Source organism: Phytophthora cinnamomi (assembly GCF_018691715.1).
Source record: "Phytophthora cinnamomi strain GKB4 chromosome Unknown Contig98, whole genome shotgun sequence".
In the NCBI taxonomy this organism is placed as follows: domain Eukaryota; phylum Oomycota; class Peronosporomycetes; order Peronosporales; family Peronosporaceae; genus Phytophthora; species Phytophthora cinnamomi.
Genome location: NW_027151031.1, coordinates 211,721 through 227,585, shown reverse-complemented (window position 1 = coordinate 227,585; position 15,865 = coordinate 211,721). Strand labels below are relative to the sequence as shown.

At 56.9% G+C, this 15,865-nt stretch overlaps 7 protein-coding genes across 8 annotated transcripts; 3 read left to right on the top strand and 4 right to left on the bottom strand.

Annotated features, from left to right (window-relative positions):
* Positions 1-337: 337 nt before the first annotated feature.
* Positions 338-3,092, top strand: IUM83_16247 (zinc finger (ccch type) motif-containing protein; the record flags this gene model as incomplete). Its single annotated transcript, XM_067941117.1, has 3 exons — positions 338-526; positions 765-821; positions 1,023-3,092. The coding sequence occupies 3 exons, from the start codon at positions 338-340 to the stop codon at positions 3,090-3,092; spliced, it is 2,316 nt and encodes a 771-aa protein (XP_067783675.1).
* A 590-nt stretch (positions 3,093-3,682) lies between these two features.
* IUM83_16246 (Bidirectional sugar transporter SWEET11) lies at positions 3,683-4,510 on the bottom strand (the record flags this gene model as incomplete). Its single annotated transcript, XM_067941116.1, has 1 exon — positions 3,683-4,510. The coding sequence occupies one exon, from the start codon at positions 4,508-4,510 to the stop codon at positions 3,683-3,685; it is 828 nt and encodes a 275-aa protein (XP_067783608.1).
* A 109-nt stretch (positions 4,511-4,619) lies between these two features.
* On the top strand, positions 4,620-4,949 carry IUM83_16245 (Electron transfer flavoprotein regulatory factor 1; the record flags this gene model as incomplete). The annotated part of the gene is made up of 1 exon (XM_067941115.1): positions 4,620-4,949. The coding sequence occupies one exon, from the start codon at positions 4,620-4,622 to the stop codon at positions 4,947-4,949; it is 330 nt and encodes a 109-aa protein (XP_067783631.1).
* Positions 4,950-5,785: 836 nt separating this feature from the next.
* Positions 5,786-6,607, top strand: IUM83_16244 (RING-H2 finger protein ATL34; the record flags this gene model as incomplete). The annotated part of the gene is made up of 1 exon (XM_067941114.1): positions 5,786-6,607. One exon carries the CDS (start codon positions 5,786-5,788, stop codon positions 6,605-6,607), a length of 822 nt encoding a protein of 273 aa, XP_067783676.1.
* Positions 6,608-6,940: 333 nt separating this feature from the next.
* Positions 6,941-9,878, bottom strand: IUM83_16243 (uncharacterized protein; the record flags this gene model as incomplete). 2 transcript variants are annotated; one of them, XM_067941113.1, is made up of 6 exons in its annotated part: positions 6,941-7,410; positions 7,489-7,682; positions 7,757-8,751; positions 8,852-9,112; positions 9,229-9,458; positions 9,551-9,878. In XM_067941113.1, the coding sequence occupies 6 exons, from the start codon at positions 9,876-9,878 to the stop codon at positions 6,941-6,943; spliced, it is 2,478 nt and encodes an 825-aa protein (XP_067783610.1). The 2 variants fall into 2 exon arrangements, with proteins under 2 accessions (XP_067783610.1, XP_067783609.1); XM_067941112.1 differs by having other exon boundaries at positions 6,941-7,675; positions 7,753-8,751.
* A 1,151-nt stretch (positions 9,879-11,029) lies between these two features.
* On the bottom strand, positions 11,030-13,681 carry IUM83_16242 (Major vault protein; the record flags this gene model as incomplete). Its single annotated transcript, XM_067941111.1, has 1 exon — positions 11,030-13,681. The coding sequence occupies one exon, from the start codon at positions 13,679-13,681 to the stop codon at positions 11,030-11,032; it is 2,652 nt and encodes an 883-aa protein (XP_067783611.1).
* A 162-nt stretch (positions 13,682-13,843) lies between these two features.
* Positions 13,844-15,225, bottom strand: IUM83_16241 (ankyrin repeat-containing protein; the record flags this gene model as incomplete). The annotated part of the gene is made up of 6 exons (XM_067941110.1): positions 13,844-14,355; positions 14,434-14,527; positions 14,587-14,775; positions 14,846-14,911; positions 14,978-15,056; positions 15,113-15,225. The coding sequence occupies 6 exons, from the start codon at positions 15,223-15,225 to the stop codon at positions 13,844-13,846; spliced, it is 1,053 nt and encodes a 350-aa protein (XP_067783677.1).
* Positions 15,226-15,865: the final 640 nt, after the last annotated feature.

The window sequence follows — 15,865 nt, the reverse complement described above, 5'->3', positions numbered from 1 at the left end:
CCTGTACAGCGCGAGCTGTTGCGCTAAAGTCGCAAAACTCGATTGGCTCTTCTGCACTGCAACAACAGCCTGGTGCCGCTCAGGACGCCGAGGCCGAGCAAAAAAGCGAACGTCGCCGTGTCCTGACCCAAGCGGCTTCCTGCTCCCGCGAGCCACTTGACAACAGCATCTGCCAGGCCGGACGCCCGACCCGCGCATTTGCTGCCCGGGCAGCCAGCGCCCAGGCAACTTCGCAACCGCAAACCTTCCAGCTAGCCGGCAACCCAGACTGCCAGACAGCAGCCAGACGCTCACCCGCACAGCCCAGAGCCCCGCCCGCACCAAGCCCGTAGACGCCATGGCGGCCGCAGCAGGCTCGCCAGCCGAGCCGCAGCACGAGCCGGCGCCCGTTGACGCCGCATCCGAGGAAGGAGAGGACGCCGTCGCGGCCCAGACCGAGCAGCAACTGACGACGCCCGACACCGGCGAGCTGCTGGACCGCGTCGCGAACGAGATCACCCAGGCTTTCCAGTCGTCCCTCGTCCAGGTGCGTCACGGCAGCCGCAGCGTCCAACGTACAGGAGAGCCTCACATCCATTGGCCGGGGGCGACGCTGGACCTGCAGCACGCGAGTGCTGCAGCGTCCGACGTCCACCTCCCCACGGAGCTCTCCTGGCGCGAGCGAAGTCTTCCAGATTTCAAAGTGACATGCTGCAGCTCAAATCACTGACGATTACTATGTATGTGTGAATGGCGTGTCTTGCGTGGCGCCGCGTCGAGTGCAGGTCGTGTCGGACATCGGCCGCGAGTACGGCGTGGAGCCCGGCGCCAAGTTTGCATGGGTAAGCATATTCACCTCCGCCGTAGCTGAACTTTCTAGTCGGATCGTCATTACCGCCAACGGTGGACCATCAATTAGTTAGCCATGTTGCATGTGTTAACTCAACTGCCGGCTCGAGAGCTCCTCGCGCTCGAGTCCGGCGCCTTCGCTCAACGACTGACTGATGATCTGCTGTCTCTGAACACTGGCTATGTCTATGAAGATGGAGAAAGGCGGCGCGGTGCCACTGCTGCACGGGAAGGAAGACGGCGACGGCGACAGCGAACTTGGCGACGACGTGCGCCGCATCCTGCGCGAGCTCCAGGCCTCGCGCCTGCAAGTGCGCGAGCTACAGCAGGTCGTGGACGAACTTCGCGACGAGCAGCGGCTATCGAAGCAGCGCATGGCGCTGTTTGGCACTCTATCGTCCAAGTTGAAGCGCGAACTTGTAGACGAACGACTGGCGCTCATCGACGCCAAGAACGAGATCTCGGAGCTGCGGCGCAGACGCAGTGGTGATGACACCGGTTCAGGTGGTGGTCGCTCTCCGCAGTCTCCATCGCTGCAGGAACAAAACGACAATCCGTGGACCTCGCCTAATAAGCCCCTCGCCAGCTCCGGTAGTGGTGCAGGTGGATCGGGTGCAACCGGTGGAACCTCGACGAGCACGAATCTCATGGCATTTAACTTTTATTCGTCAGCATCAGCTAGAGGCGAGGGTGAGCAGGAAGGCGGCGATGAAGACGAGCCGCCGTCCCCGTCTTCGAGCACACAGACGCTCCGGAGCCAGCTTATGGGCCAATTCTTGCCGTCGTCCTTGCTGGACTCGCCCCAAGTCACGCCCAAACACGCCAAGCCTTTCCCCGGCGACAACCTCGGCGAAGATAAGGTGCCACCCCCTATGCCTGAACTAAAGGACGAAATGGAATCGTTGTCGCTCACTGCACTACCAGCTCCCGAGGGCGCGACTAGCTCAACTGTCGAACAGACCAAGGCCGAAAGCGCCAGTAATGAGCCCAAGGAGACAAGCCAGAGCGAGAGTGGAAGATTGTCTACTTCCGGTGGCCCGGCGTCGACGTCGTCGAGGTCAGTGGTGTCTCCTCTACAGTTGTCCATGCTGTCAGAGCTATTTGATTCGATCCCGGTCGAAGAACTCGAGTCGATTTTGCTGCGATTTGACGGCCAAGACTCCGCAGCGATCGACCATATCTTGCACACGCACCCGAGCTTCAATCCAGCGATCGGAGGTGGAGTACGAGTAGAGAGCGGCGGCAGCTTGACCTCGATGGCTTCGCCTTCCCCGTCTCGTTCATCTTCAGTTGGTCACGGCAAAACAAGTTTGCACCGCACCAGCAGCCAGAGCGGACCAAGTGGGCCTCCACCTGGCTCATCAAGCAATTGGAAGACCGAAATTTGCATGTACTACATGCAGGGCAAGTGCAACAAAACTCGACGCACCTGTTCATTTGCACACGGTGAAAGTGATCTGGTGCGCCCAAGCGCTTCGAGTGGTAGCAGTAGCAGCAGCAAGCACGGACCCAACTACAAGACTCGCCTTTGCCAAGCCTACGAAAATGGCACATGCACAAAATCACGGCGCGACTGTCCAATGGCACATGGTGTAAACGACCTGCGCGACGGAGGTTCTGGCAGCGGAGGAAGCGGGGGCAGCCAGCAAATTCTCCCAGCAGCGACGCCAAGATTGCAAAGCTACAAGACTGAGCTGTGCTACTATTTCTTGAAGGGCAACTGCAATTACACCAAGGATGAATGCCGCTTCGCACACGGTCAAAGCGACTTGCGCACGGTGGAGAGCAACACAGCGCAGATTGCTGCTGCTGCAGCGGCAGCTTCAGGATTTGGTGGTGACTATCCGACGTCACCTGTTCCACCACCCCCTGCGGCCTCTATGGAGAAGCAACTGCAGCTGCAACATCAGTACCAGCAACAGTATCAACAACACAGCCAACCACCTTCGATCCCACAACAGCACCACGCGTTCCAGCCGCAGCCTCCTCCTGCCCAGCAGCAACAGAGTTTCGTACCTCAACACCAGCTACAGTTGCAGCACTCGTCCCGAGGAGCAGGATCACACCAATTCGGCTTTCAGCACCAGCAGTATGACATGGCTCAGCAGCAGCAAAACCCGTACATGCAGCCCCCCGGCCAGTTTCGCTACCTGAAGAGCATGGATGACAAACGCTCAACGTCGGTTGGACGCCCGCCGCGACGGGACTCCGGATCGTCCTGGAGCAGTTTTGACGCCTCGGGGCTGCCGCCGTCGGAGTACTAAGCCGGGGATCGAGCTGAGCCATGAGTTCCTCGAACAGTGAGAGCAAGTGCCTTGCTCGCTTCGTTCCGTGCACCCTCCGGCATGCACGCCTCGTTGTCGTTTTGCATTTGGATTTGCATTCGAGTTTTTGATTGTGAGATAGCCCCAGAGTATGTAGCTTAGCTGCATGGTATGATATTTGATTCGGATTGCCACGACTTGGCCGCGCGATCGCCCGCGCCTCCCGTCTGTCGTTCGGAGCGTGAAATTCAAGCTCAGAAGCGGACGATGAAGATGAAGTGAAGCTCAAGACCTAAGTCGGAAGCCCAACATGGACGCCGCGCAAGTCGGAAGCCCAACATGGACGCCGCGCAAGTACAAGAAACAGAAAAAGCAAGCAGCATCAACGCATACGCGAGAAGTAGTAGCAGTAGTAAGTACATTTGTAGAAAAGCAAGCGCTAGGGTGATCCGCCCAATATATACGATAGAGTGATGCACGCTGCATTATCTGTCCGATGCCCTACGTGCTCTCTTCCTGTTGACGCCCAAAGCTACAAGTAGATGGTCACACCACTTTTCCGACGATAGACAGCCTCTTCAGTGAAGTCTTCACCCATGGAGATCGTCCGCCCCAGTGCCCGCAGCTCCATTGACACTGCCCTCGTGGCTGCGCAGAACCTCGTCACCCGTCGGTTGCTGCTGAAACACCGCGAAGCACGCGAGAATGTCCTGCACATTGACCTGCACAGGCACGACGGCGCCGTTCACGACCATCCGCACCGTGCGATAGTACCCGTCATGAACTTGCTGCGCCTGCACCGCTCGGTGCGCGTGGTGCTGCTCCTCCCCTTCGTCGGAGCCCATCGAGCGTTTCCTCTTCACCCCCACGGGTATATCTCTCGCGTCAGGGACGCCAGTCCCGGCCAGCTCCCCCGCGTCCAGCCGCTGACCGTGCGTGAAGTCTCCGTGCAGTGCCACTTGCCCTGCCGCTGCAGCGGTGATGTCGGCCTCCTTGATCCGCCGACGCCTTGGGGGCGCCACCTTCTTGACGTACACGTAGACCTCGCACTGGAACGGCTCGTCGGTCTTGCGCTTGAGGTAGTTCTTGTAGCTCCTGGCCACGCGGCTCTCGAAGTTGCTGTGCGTGATCTCCACCAGCTCTGCCTGCTTGGAGTGGGCGCCAGGCCGCATGTAGAGCGCCAGGTCCTCGCGCACATGGCGCTCGCCGCGGAAGTGCTCGAGCGCCTTGTCCGTACACGAGTCCACCTTGGCGCGGAACACGTCCAGCCCCTCGGACAGCAGGAACGGGAACGTGACGATCGTCAGGTGCTTGCGCGACGTGCGGGACACGTCCCCGATCTTGACGGTCAGCAGCGCCGTGCACTCGTCCGGCACGGCGCGGTGGTCCGCCGACACCTCCGAACTAACGGCGCTCATGATCGGTTTTTATTCACTGTCACCCCTATTAACGAGTGGCAGAAGTGCGTTCTGGCTCGTGATTGGCCATCTTTTTATTACTTATTCATTTATTTATCAGCGGACGGAGATGATGGATCCCAAGGTGCGCGACCTGTACAAGCGCTTCCTGCTCGTGGGGCGCGACTACCCGCTGGGGCTGAGCCACGTGCGCGAGAAGGCGAAGGCTGCCTTCCTCCAGAACCGCGACCTCACGGACCCGGTGGCCATCAAGAAGGCCATCAAGCGCGGCCGCTGGATGGTGCGCGAGATGGTGGGGGTCATCCAGCTCAAGAAGTACCGGACGCTCAACAGCCGCTACACCCCCGAGGACCTGCGCGAGAAGCTGCGCGACATTGAGAACCGTCGGGTGTTAGAGGAGCTCGAGCAGCAGCAGGAGAGCGGCGACTCGCAGCCATAAACCATTATCAGACGCTTTCATGCAGCCGTTGATGGCCGGGGACAGGCAACCGCCGTGTGGTGCAACAACACTGACGACCGAGTAGCACGTACGTAAGGTAAATGCTGAGAGGCGCGGGATTTCCTAGCCTTTTGCTATCGTCGCTGGTGTCGTTCGTACGTAGTACAGTAGATTTACATGTTGCATCGAATTCGACGGCTTCCGCCGCTTTCCGTGTGGCCGACGCTCTCTGGGATAGTCAAGTTGCGTTGAGGCGAGGGCGACGACTGCAGCCTAAGATGGGTTTTGGGCAGTCGGTGCAGCGGAGAAAATGAGCTTGCGTGGTCGAATCGCTCGGAGGCTAATCATTCGGCGCGCGACAGCTTTCGGCGCGGTGTTCTCCCCGAACCTCCGCTGCAGCTTCTTGAGCCGCGGCGCGCGAGAATGAAACTTCACCGTGCTTCTGTGCCTATAACGCCGGCACAGCAAGTGTGGGGATCATCCAGACGCTGTCCTGGAACGGCCGGTGGCACCGCGAACGGAGCTGCATGCGCCCAAGTCGCGCCCGAGTCGCTCGGATTGGCCGTCCGCGAAACGGCTCTATATTCAACATCGCTTTGTCTCAGCGGCACCTCGAAGTTGTCGTTGCATTGCGATGGCTCCGGCTGGGACCACAGCAGCAGATCCGTTGGCTTGGTCGCCTAAAGAGCTGCCGAGCTGTTGAAGACAGGCGCGGAGGTTCCACCCTCGCATTCCTTGCGTTCGGGCGGTCGGCTCGCGCGAGCGACTTGCCGGGTCCACCCTCACTTGTCTTTTGCCAGCGTCGTGATTTTAATCGCTTCGAGTGGAGCAGCGTCATGGTGTTCATCTCGCTGGAAGATGTCGTCGGCGCGAGTGTTTCCGCCGCTGCAGCGAAGCAGTCGGTTCGGTCCGAACGGCTCAAGCCGACCACCAGCGTCGTGGTGACACCAGGTTCTCCGGCCAAGCAGCAGAACACACCCTTCGCGCGCGCAGGACTTTTCCATCTGACCTCGAGCCAGCGGACGTCGTCGTCGCAGCTATACTTCGTGCTCTACGTCTCGGACAGCGTCATGCGCCAGAAGTGGGTGCTCAGCAAAACCTCCGGCGACCACGCGCTGCTCAGCAAGAGCATCCGTCGCGTGGGGAGCGGATGCAAGGACTCGGCGTGCTGTGGCCCACTGCGCCGACTTGTCAAGGCGACTCCGAGCATCAGCACACGCCGGATGTGGGGTTCGAGCAGCGCAGGCACACAATACGACCAGTGCAGCGCCTTCCAGGAATACGTGAACGATTTGGTGCACGCTGTCCTCGACCGCGATACCTCATGCGAGCCCATGCAGCGGACGCGCCACCTCCTGGAGGAGTTCCTGGAGATCGCCCACCACCGCGCGATCGCTGTGGATCGAGTGCTATACCATGAAAATCCAGCCGCGTCACCGACGCCAGTGGTCTTGGAGCCCTGCCAAGCTGGACAAGACTGCGGTGGCGCAAGCGACGACAGCTCGGAGTGCCCGATCTGCTGCGGCGATTTGGCCGACGACCAAACGCTGCGTCTTCCTTGTGGTCACAACTACCACGCTGGATGCGTGCGCGTGTGGTTGAACCTCCAGCACACATGCCCCGTATGCCGTCTTGACATTGGCGCCATTGCGTGCTAATAACGGCGCACGTCAATCGATATATATGAGTTCATACAAAGAGGAAACTACATGTAGTGTATCTGAAATGGCCATTAAGGCCGGACCATAACTAACCGCAAGCTCGTCGAGCAACAATGAATCAATCAAAACAATCAGTCGAGGTTCATTCATTTCACTTGCGTGTCTGGCGGCGTCAGTTCAGTAGACGTGGTGAAGCCGATGATATCTCTTAGACGGATGGAGGGAGCTGATAGCCTTGGGACGCTTGGGCGATGATTTCTATAGGGTCGTTCTTCTTAGGTTACGGTGTAGCAAGACTACTGTGTGGTCTCGCTGCTTCTATTTCGCTAACTAGGTGTTGCTCCCCTCACTTGTGGTGCTGTTCTTCTCGTCGTCCTCGTAATACGACGTCCCGTACGCCAGGAAAAACTCCTCCCGTACTGCAACCTCCTTCCACGTGACGATGTAGAGCTGATTCAGGACGATGGGGCTTGTGGTGTCTTGAGGGTTCTCAATCACGCAGCCGGGTACGAGGATGCAGTTATTGTAGAATCCGGAGGCATCCCAGTAGACGTCCGCAGGGTATTCGTACACTCGGTCGTTCGGGAATCCGCCGACGGAACCATCTGCGTCAACCAATCCGTCGAATGGCATCAAGCGGTGGCCGTACTGTGTCTGGAACTTGTCTACATCGCGCACAGTGCCGTTCACAACAACGAAGGTCTCGCCCAACTCGCCGCACCGGGCTACCTTGTTCAGACCATCATGGTGCATTTCCTTCGTAATTCGGCGAACACCGAAAATGCAGACAACTGAAAATGCTGGCCACGGGTGTGACGAGAGGTTAAAAAGTCCTCTACCAGCGTTCGGGATGCCGGAAACTGCGACACCGACTGTACCATTATCATTCGTCTCTTGGTATGTGATCGTTTTCAGATCAACCTTTTTGAATAGCAGCTTCGGAGGCTTCGGGATACGCCGTTTCACTGCCGCCAGCTCGGCATCTGTAAGCTCAGAGTGAGGAGAGCTCGAGGCTTCGCTTTCTGTGACAGGGGATGAAGAAGCGCTGACGCTCTCCAGTTTTCGCTTTTTCCTAATCAAAAGGGTACATCAATTGTTAGTTTTGGAGTTATCACGGCCATACAACAAATTCTTTTGGGAACGTACTTTGCATCCTTGTCGAACATTGACGACATCTTCATCTGTCGAGAGATCATGCTTTTCATTGCTGACGAGTAGGCCTTCATCGGGTTTTTAGTTGCAATGACCTTCTGGCAAAGCTTGACCATGTGTACTGACGGGTTCGCCACCATGTGATGGCGACATCGATTGCATAGTTCTTTCGCGATATAGCACAGATCGGATTTCGACTTGACTTTCGCAACAGACTCACGAGCCATAGTATCAAGCTTGAATACCTTGGTCATCTCTGCGACCAGTTCACTTGATTTCACCTTGGACTCGTCTTCTACCGACTTCAACAGTGCATCGGTTGCGGGACTATTCGCAAACTGAATTGTTTTCACCCGCCTGACCTTGCCGAAGACAAATGCAGAGGGATTCTGGCACTTAACAAACTCCATTTTCTTCCACATGTCGTCCAACAAGGAGCGATCAACGTCAGACACTGCCCGCGATGCAGTTTGGTCGAGATCCCACGTGCACAGGAATGCGTCTCGTAGCAGGGTTAGGGAGTCTTTCACACGTTTCCTCTTACCGGAGTTCTTGTTCGGCGATGACGTTGATGCATGCAGTAACCATGGCATCATTGCCTTGGCATACTGATGCAGGAACAGTTCACCGCCACGCCTACCCCCTTTTTCGGACGGATGCCAATTGTTGAAACCGAAATACTTCGTGTTCAAATCGAGCGCGGCATTCAGCTCCTCCATTTCTTGAGGTAAGGCGCGCCCAAGGTAAACCTCCCATGGTCCTGGCTGGATGCTGTGCTTTTTCATAAATGCTACCACCTCAGGGGGTGCCGTAGGCTTGATTGGTGACGACGAAGCATCGGTTACCAACGACACCTCGCGTTGCAAGATCTCGAAAGTTTCATCAATTTTCAGCATGGGATCATAACGCGAGTCGCTGGCATCTTCCAGAGGCGCCGAATACTGAAGTCCCCACTTTGTCCAGAATTCGAATACAGCTCGAACATTCGGCTATAAAAAACACACACAAGTCCAGTGTCAGCACCTCAATATCACCATCACACAAACACTAGAGCCCCCTAAGCAGGTAGAAATTTGGTTGCAAACGTACGTTATGTTTCGCATCGCCTTTCAACTTCTGCGCTAGCTGGAACAAAATCTTCTCGAGCGACAACACCAATCCTGACTCGCGCATCTTCGCATTTCGCTCCTTCTGGGGATAATTCGCTCTCACCGACTTGACAACATCGTGTACAACGTACACAACGCTGGCTCTTGCCTTCGACGACTGCATCGAATCCATCGCTTGCGCTAGTTTCTGGCAGATCGCTTCGTGCAAGTGCTGATGACGAACAATAAACTTCGAGCAGGCCTGCGCATGTAAATAAAACGGACACGAAATCAGACATATTGATCACCCACCCAACTCGTTATCCGTCGCAATCGTCTTGCATTCAGCAGCACCTCATCGCCACAAACTCTACGCACCTGGATCGCTGACGGCTTCGTATCCAACTGATCGATCAACAAGTCAAACTCGAGCATCGGGTCGCCAAACGTGTGTGAAATGGCCTTCGCCGTCGTCTCCAGCTCCTCCATCACTTTCATCCGCTCGTTCAGCTTCTCCTCCATCTCCACATTCACCTCCGACACAATAAATCCAATCACCACTCCGTCTCGATCCGTGCAGAGCGACTTAATAGAATCCGGACTCGCCCCTATAGCCACACACCACAGAGCAAAAAAAATCAGTAACACGATCCACCTCACAGCATTGCAGTCGTGCACACTGCACTTCCAGCACACGTACCGCTCTTCCGCAGCCGATGCAAACACTTGAGTCCTTTCAGCACCACCGGAACCAGCAGATACAGCGTGAAGTTGAACGTCGAGGCCACAAACTGCACGCAGAGCGCGCACTCGTGCTTCTTCATGTAGACCTTCATCTCCTCGCAGTTCTTGGCGAAGAACTTGCAGAAGAACCCCTTCTGCGGGATGGCGGACAGCTTGGCCTTGGTGCCCACCGCCAGGCGGCGCGGGAAGTCCCGCAGCAGCGAGCGCTTCTCGGCCGGCAGGCGCCCCACCAGGTCGATGGAGTGGCCTTGGAACTTGACGTCCAGCCGCCAGTTGTCGCTCATTCTGGCAGGCGGCGAGGCTTCAGGGCGCGGAGGATACACTTAGATCCCTGCGAGGCTTGAGACTGGCGCGCCGCAGCCGCAGGAACGCGCTGGAGATCGCGAGACGCTGGGACGAGCCTGTGCGGCCACTTGTCGGGACGCTGCGAAGGCTCTACGCCGAGTCCGAGCGCCGCTCTTGCGGGGGGAGGTATGCGCACGCGAGCTCTTGAGAACCAGCCGCCCGACGGCGAGAGCGGAGGCGCGCAGACACAGCGGGGGAGGCCGACGCGAAGCGCTTCCCTCGGATCGACGTGAGCGTGAGATGCCACTAAATGGCGCGACTGCCTGGCCGCCTATAAAATGGCGCGCGCGGATTGGCCGGCTTGGGAGAGGGGCATCGTACACAAAGCGCACACAAAGAGAACGCCCCATCTGGTGATCTGCGGATGTGCTTGCAGCGCATACTGACCGCTAGATGCGCCGGGCGAATGCGTGCGCAGCTTCCCCGCGAGCCAAGTGCCGTTTAACATACCCAGGAGACATATGCGGAACTTCGTTCGCAACGACCGACTCGCGCCGGCAGTCTGGAACACCGGCAATGTTGCGGACGGCGAGCACTCTGAAGCACATGTACGAAGGAGGCAATGCGTCTATCTCGTGCACCTTGCGTTGAAGTGCTCGAGTCTTCGTTTCAAATTATCGAGGCGTTTCGTTCGTTGCTGGCGACTTTCATGCCCACCGAGGCCAACACTTTACAGTGCGCCGGCAAACTCGAAGACGGTGAGCCCCACATGACACCAACAACCGCTGCTTTGATCACCAACGGCTGTAGTGGCGGCGCCATAAGCACGGAACAGCCGCCGATGGACATCAGACGGAAGTCACCGAGATGGACGCAAATAGCGCGCAAAGTACGACGACGAACAACCCAACCAGCCTCTCTTACTGTGCAATAACTACAAAGTATTATAATACCTACGAAGTAAAAATGCAGCCCGCGCGTACAGCCCGAGTCGAGAACCGTGAAGCAGAGCGAGCGCCAACTCCAAGTCTCCAGTCAAATTGCGCGCGCTTTTTCAAACCCACATGTCGCAAAGATCGGCTTGAACTGGCTCACGCAGCCCATCCCCCCAAGTACGTGGCGCGATTTCGATCGGGTGGCCAGGCCGCTCTCACTGCTCGGCCTGCGAGATGCCGCGGATGATGCCCTCCGCCGTGCCCAGCAGGTTCACGGGGGACTTGCCGTCCGTGATGAGGTAGCCGCTGAGCCCCAGCGCCTCCAGCATCTTCACCTGGCCGTCGGGGCCTGCGCGCGCGAGCGCCACCAGCGTGTCCTGCCCCACGCTGCTCACCATTTGCTGGAACTTCTCGGCTTCGATGGCCATGAGCTCCCGCTTCTTGCGCACCTCCACCTCGGCCAGGCGCTCAGCATGCGCCACGCTCAGCATTTGGTCCTCCTTGATCCGCGTCACGTGAGCCTCGTGCTCGATGCTCTCGGCCTTGGCTCGCAGCTCGGCCTGCCGCACGGCTGCCTGGCCCTCGATCTCGGCGGCTTGCGCCTGGGCGCGCGCTCGGCTCACGGCGGCGGCCTCTTCCTCGACGGCCTTGCACTCGGCAGTCAACTGCACCAGATTCTTGCGCGCTTGCTCCGCGCTCGACTGGTTCTCAAGCTGCTGCGTGAGCAGCTCTCCCTTGGCTGCCTCCTCCTCCTTCATGGCGATGGCCTTGGCGCGCGCTTCCTGTGACTTGGTAGTGATCTCAATCGCCAGTTGCACAGACTTCTGGAGACTCTGGCGGGTGAGCTGGTCCACGGGCTCGGCCGACTGGATATCAACGTTCGTGATGCAAAGGTTGTTGGCAGGGAACACCAGCTCGTCGCGGAGCTTCTTGTTCTCGTCCAGGCCGAAGATGGACGTGCGAATGATCTGCGCGCTGTGTTTGTGAAAGTAGTCGAAGTCTTGGACTGCCACAGCTCCTCGAATGCGCGACGCCAGCGTCTTGCAGGCATCGCCCGTGAAATCTTTGACGTTGAAAATCTTGGCGGCATCCGCAGGCTTGGTCGAGTCGACGCGGAAACGCCAGTTGTAGGCGATCGTGAGAGACAACCGCGCGTGGTCCGACGTCTCAACGATGATCTGGTCGCGCATGAAGTCTGGGCCGAGCTGCAGGCACAGTGTCCGAATCACATTTGGTTCCTTTGGGACCCCGCCAGATAGTCGCAGGACAGTAAACTGTTCATCGGGCTCCAGCATCACGAGTGTTGGCCCGAACAAGATGCGCGACGATGTGGTCTTGTAATCGTAAACTTGAATGCCAGCATTGTGTGGCACCTCGAAAGTCACTACGCGCGTGGGATCACGCTGTGGTGGTAGGCCTTTTGAGGCGTCCCAAGGCCTCCCGAGACTTGCAACCAACTTGTTTGACAGGGTCGGGTCTGTTACGTACGCTGATCCACACGCTTGCGATGATAGAAGTTCCTCCACAGCCGGCTGCAACTGCTTCGCCCAAAGCTCTTCGGTGGGCTGTAGCATGTACGTCTCGCCCTTCACAGCACGAACATGACCTGTCTTGCGTTCGCGTACATATACGCCTTCGTTGACATCAAGTGGGATGGCGCGACGAGTCTCAAGGACTTTCACCTGGATAGGTGGAATGTACTCGCGTGGGCCGTGCACCATCCACCGCTCACCAGCTTCACGACGAGCAGCACTCGATTTTTTCTTGGCAACAGCGTTGCCTCCATCTTCGCCCTCCGGTTCGCCCCACTCCTCCTCGGGTAGCTCCATGAAGGACTCCACTGCCTGAAGCAAGACGGCTTCGTCGTCGGCTAGAACACAGATGTCCTCCACGCGGCCGTTCTCCAGTTGCTCGCCGGGTTGCAAGAAAAAGCTAGCCTCACCCTTGCGCAGCTCACGAGTGCCGCGACGCTGCACTCCGTTGACGACGGGATCCACTACGATGCAGTACTGGCGGTTCGTGAGTATCGTAATGTTGACGTACCCCAGAATCTCCTCGTGCACGTCTTGCACATGAGTCTCCGTCGTCTCCGTCGTTATCAGCCACTCCTCACCAGCACGGCGTGAAATACCGTAGACGTCCTTGAATGTGCGGGACGCGCGCAAATGCAGTGCAGTGTCCAGTGTCAAGATATGAGCTTGGAGCGTCTCGACATGCACCTCGTCAATCTGCGGCAGGTATGCGCCCGGTGTGCGGACCAGCCACTCCTCGCCAGCGTCGCGTTCGATGCCCTGCGAGTCCGTGCACTTCTTCTCAGCTCGAAACTTGATGGCTTGGTTCTTCTTGATCACAACGGCGTGCACGACGTCCACGATCTCCTCCTCGACCCGTGGGTAGTACGTCTTAGGGCCAACAAAGAGCCACTCGTCGCCGGCGACGTACTTGTCAATTTTGCGCGTCGCGCGGATGCGAAGTGCGGTATCGACCGCCACAACACGAAGCTGTCGGATCTCACCGACCTGCTCCTCGCCGGGATACAGCGGGAACGGCTCCGGGTACTTGTCAAAGATGCGAAACTCGATCTCGCCGTGCTTGAGCTTGGCCTGGTCAAAGGCGTCGCGCACGATCTTGCCGTCCTCGGAGCGCACCACCGGGTTGCGCACCTCGACGTAGTGCTGTGCCGGCAAGACGATCATGTTTTGCGGCGGCGTCATGACATGCTCGTGTTCCTGCCTCGTGTATGTGAGAGGCCCCGCCAGCACGCGCGACACATTCGAATTGGTGTCCAGCACGTGCACATACTTGTAAGGCGGCAAGCGAATCACGCGAGGGCCGCCGTCTTTGTTGTTGTACGCCGTGCTGAGCATCGAGAAGGTGAGGTTGGGCTTGGTGGGAGTGCGATGGGAGCTTGAGGAGGCACAAATGGAAATGAGCCCAAGCGCGATCACGTCGATATCTTTTCAACCCAGGTTGAAGTCGTATACCGCGACGACATCTGTGCAGTGGGAAGGTGATTTTCTCGCGACGTTTTACTCCAAATCCTCGATGGTCAGCTGTGCCATTTGTTGGTGCATGAAGGCTTGCCACTTGCCATCGCTGGTGAGAAGTTTGCGGACTGTTACCCGGTCAGGTGCGAATGGCTCAACCATGGTTGTCGCAGCAGTGGAGACCGACGTTCCTGCTTCCTGCAGGTGCGTGCATGTCTGCCACTTACCGTCTGCGACCTTTACCCAGTCGCTGCTGTCATTACTGCTATCTTCCAGCCATCCCCCCTGTTCCACGGGAGGGGTGGGCACCCGAGCCCCCACTGACATTCCCATTTCGGACGCGAGGATTCGCTTTCGAGACTTTGCTGTAGACCTTTTCGACGTCTTTGGGGTAGCTTCGACTGTTGGTTCAGACGGCTGGGCCTTTACTTCTGTTTTTTCTTGCTTTTCCTCTTTCTTGGCTTGGTGAGTTTTCCGATAGTCCTCTATTTCAGCGATGGCGCCGTCCTTGTTCTGCTTTGCGATCTCGATCAACAATGCTTCGCGCTCGGTTACTGCAACGCACATTGCACACAATGCGTAGCTAATCAATTCGCTGTAGAACATTGTGATTGGCAGGCACATACACCGACCTAGCTTTTTCTCGAGCTCTTTAAGGATGATCGCGTGCTGCTCAGATGTGCCGCGCTTCGCGATGTCGAATGCAGATCCAGCGGTGTAGCAATCCTAGCTTAGCCGTTAGTTAGCTCAGTCGTTCAGGCTTCAGCTTGAATGTGGGGTCGTACCTTGGTAACGGAGGCGCTATAGCGCAGCAAAAGCTTCACCATATCCACATGCTCATGAATCACTGCCCACCGCAATGCTGAGTACCCTGTTCGATCCACCAGATCTGTCTGCGCCCCGCGTTTGAGAAGTAATTTGATCGCTCGCATCCGCTTGTTGCGGCATGCGACGATGAGCGCGGTCTCGCGTAGCTGGAAGGAAAGGGCCTGTCAGCATCGGTACTCCCGCACCAAACGCGCGAGGTGACTGATTTAGTATTACCTTAGAGAGTGCGTTGATATCGGCCTTGTAGTGCAGCAGCATCTTCAGCAGAACAATATTACCACACTGCAAGAGCAAACATAAATGAAAACACACTCCAGGATTCGCTGAACGGACAACGCGTGATCGCACTTTGCTGGCGTACACAATAGGAGGGTTACCCAAGCTATCACATCCGCTCAAATCGTAGCAGCCCGCCCGCAGGAGGGTCCTAATACGGCGATGATCAATGTATTGCCAACGCGTCAAAAACCAAGCTGGACGCACCAGAGAAGAAATATTCCAAAAGGGTAAAAGCCATGATAGTAATACTTCCGCACTTGCTCCGCCAGCAGGAACCGCTCGAAATCGAAGTCGTCGTCGCTGTCTTCTTCGTCCATGAGGGTTGTAATCTACAACTTGTAGAGTAACAATTATAGTGGCCGATGTCACGTCTGAGATAAATAAAGATATGATAGTCTGTTGGTTGTATAGAAGCTATTGTGGCTCTCATCGGCGCAAGCAAGTGCCGCATGTGATATTTATCACCTGTTAATTTTGCACTATTCGGCTGCCAGCCCCAGTTGTAAGCACTGTTCGCCTGTTCTTTCGTCAGAGTCTGTTTTATTGGCGTGTTACCTTTATCAAGTAGTAGTAATATAAAATAAATTGCCATTAACAGCGCTAGAAGCTGCAAATACAGAGGTGCACTGCGTATTCGACAGGGCGGACCTTACATACACTACCAGGTCCATTGTCTTTGGTGGGGGCAACAAAAGAAAGCACAAAGTGTAATAACACAAGACTGGAATTGATTTACTGATTTAAAGTAAAATAATTCAATAGAAATCGGACATCCATTTCGGAAACGTAATTGGTATGGCACCAGCAATTGCGAATAGTTTTTGCTGACACCTCCCGCCAGCCTTGGCCACACCACTTGATCGCTGTCAGCAAGTCCACAGCCACGTACTGCTTGGCAGCACGATAGTCCTTCAGATAAGCAGCTGTTTTTTGTGTTCTGGTAGTGGTCCTTCAGTG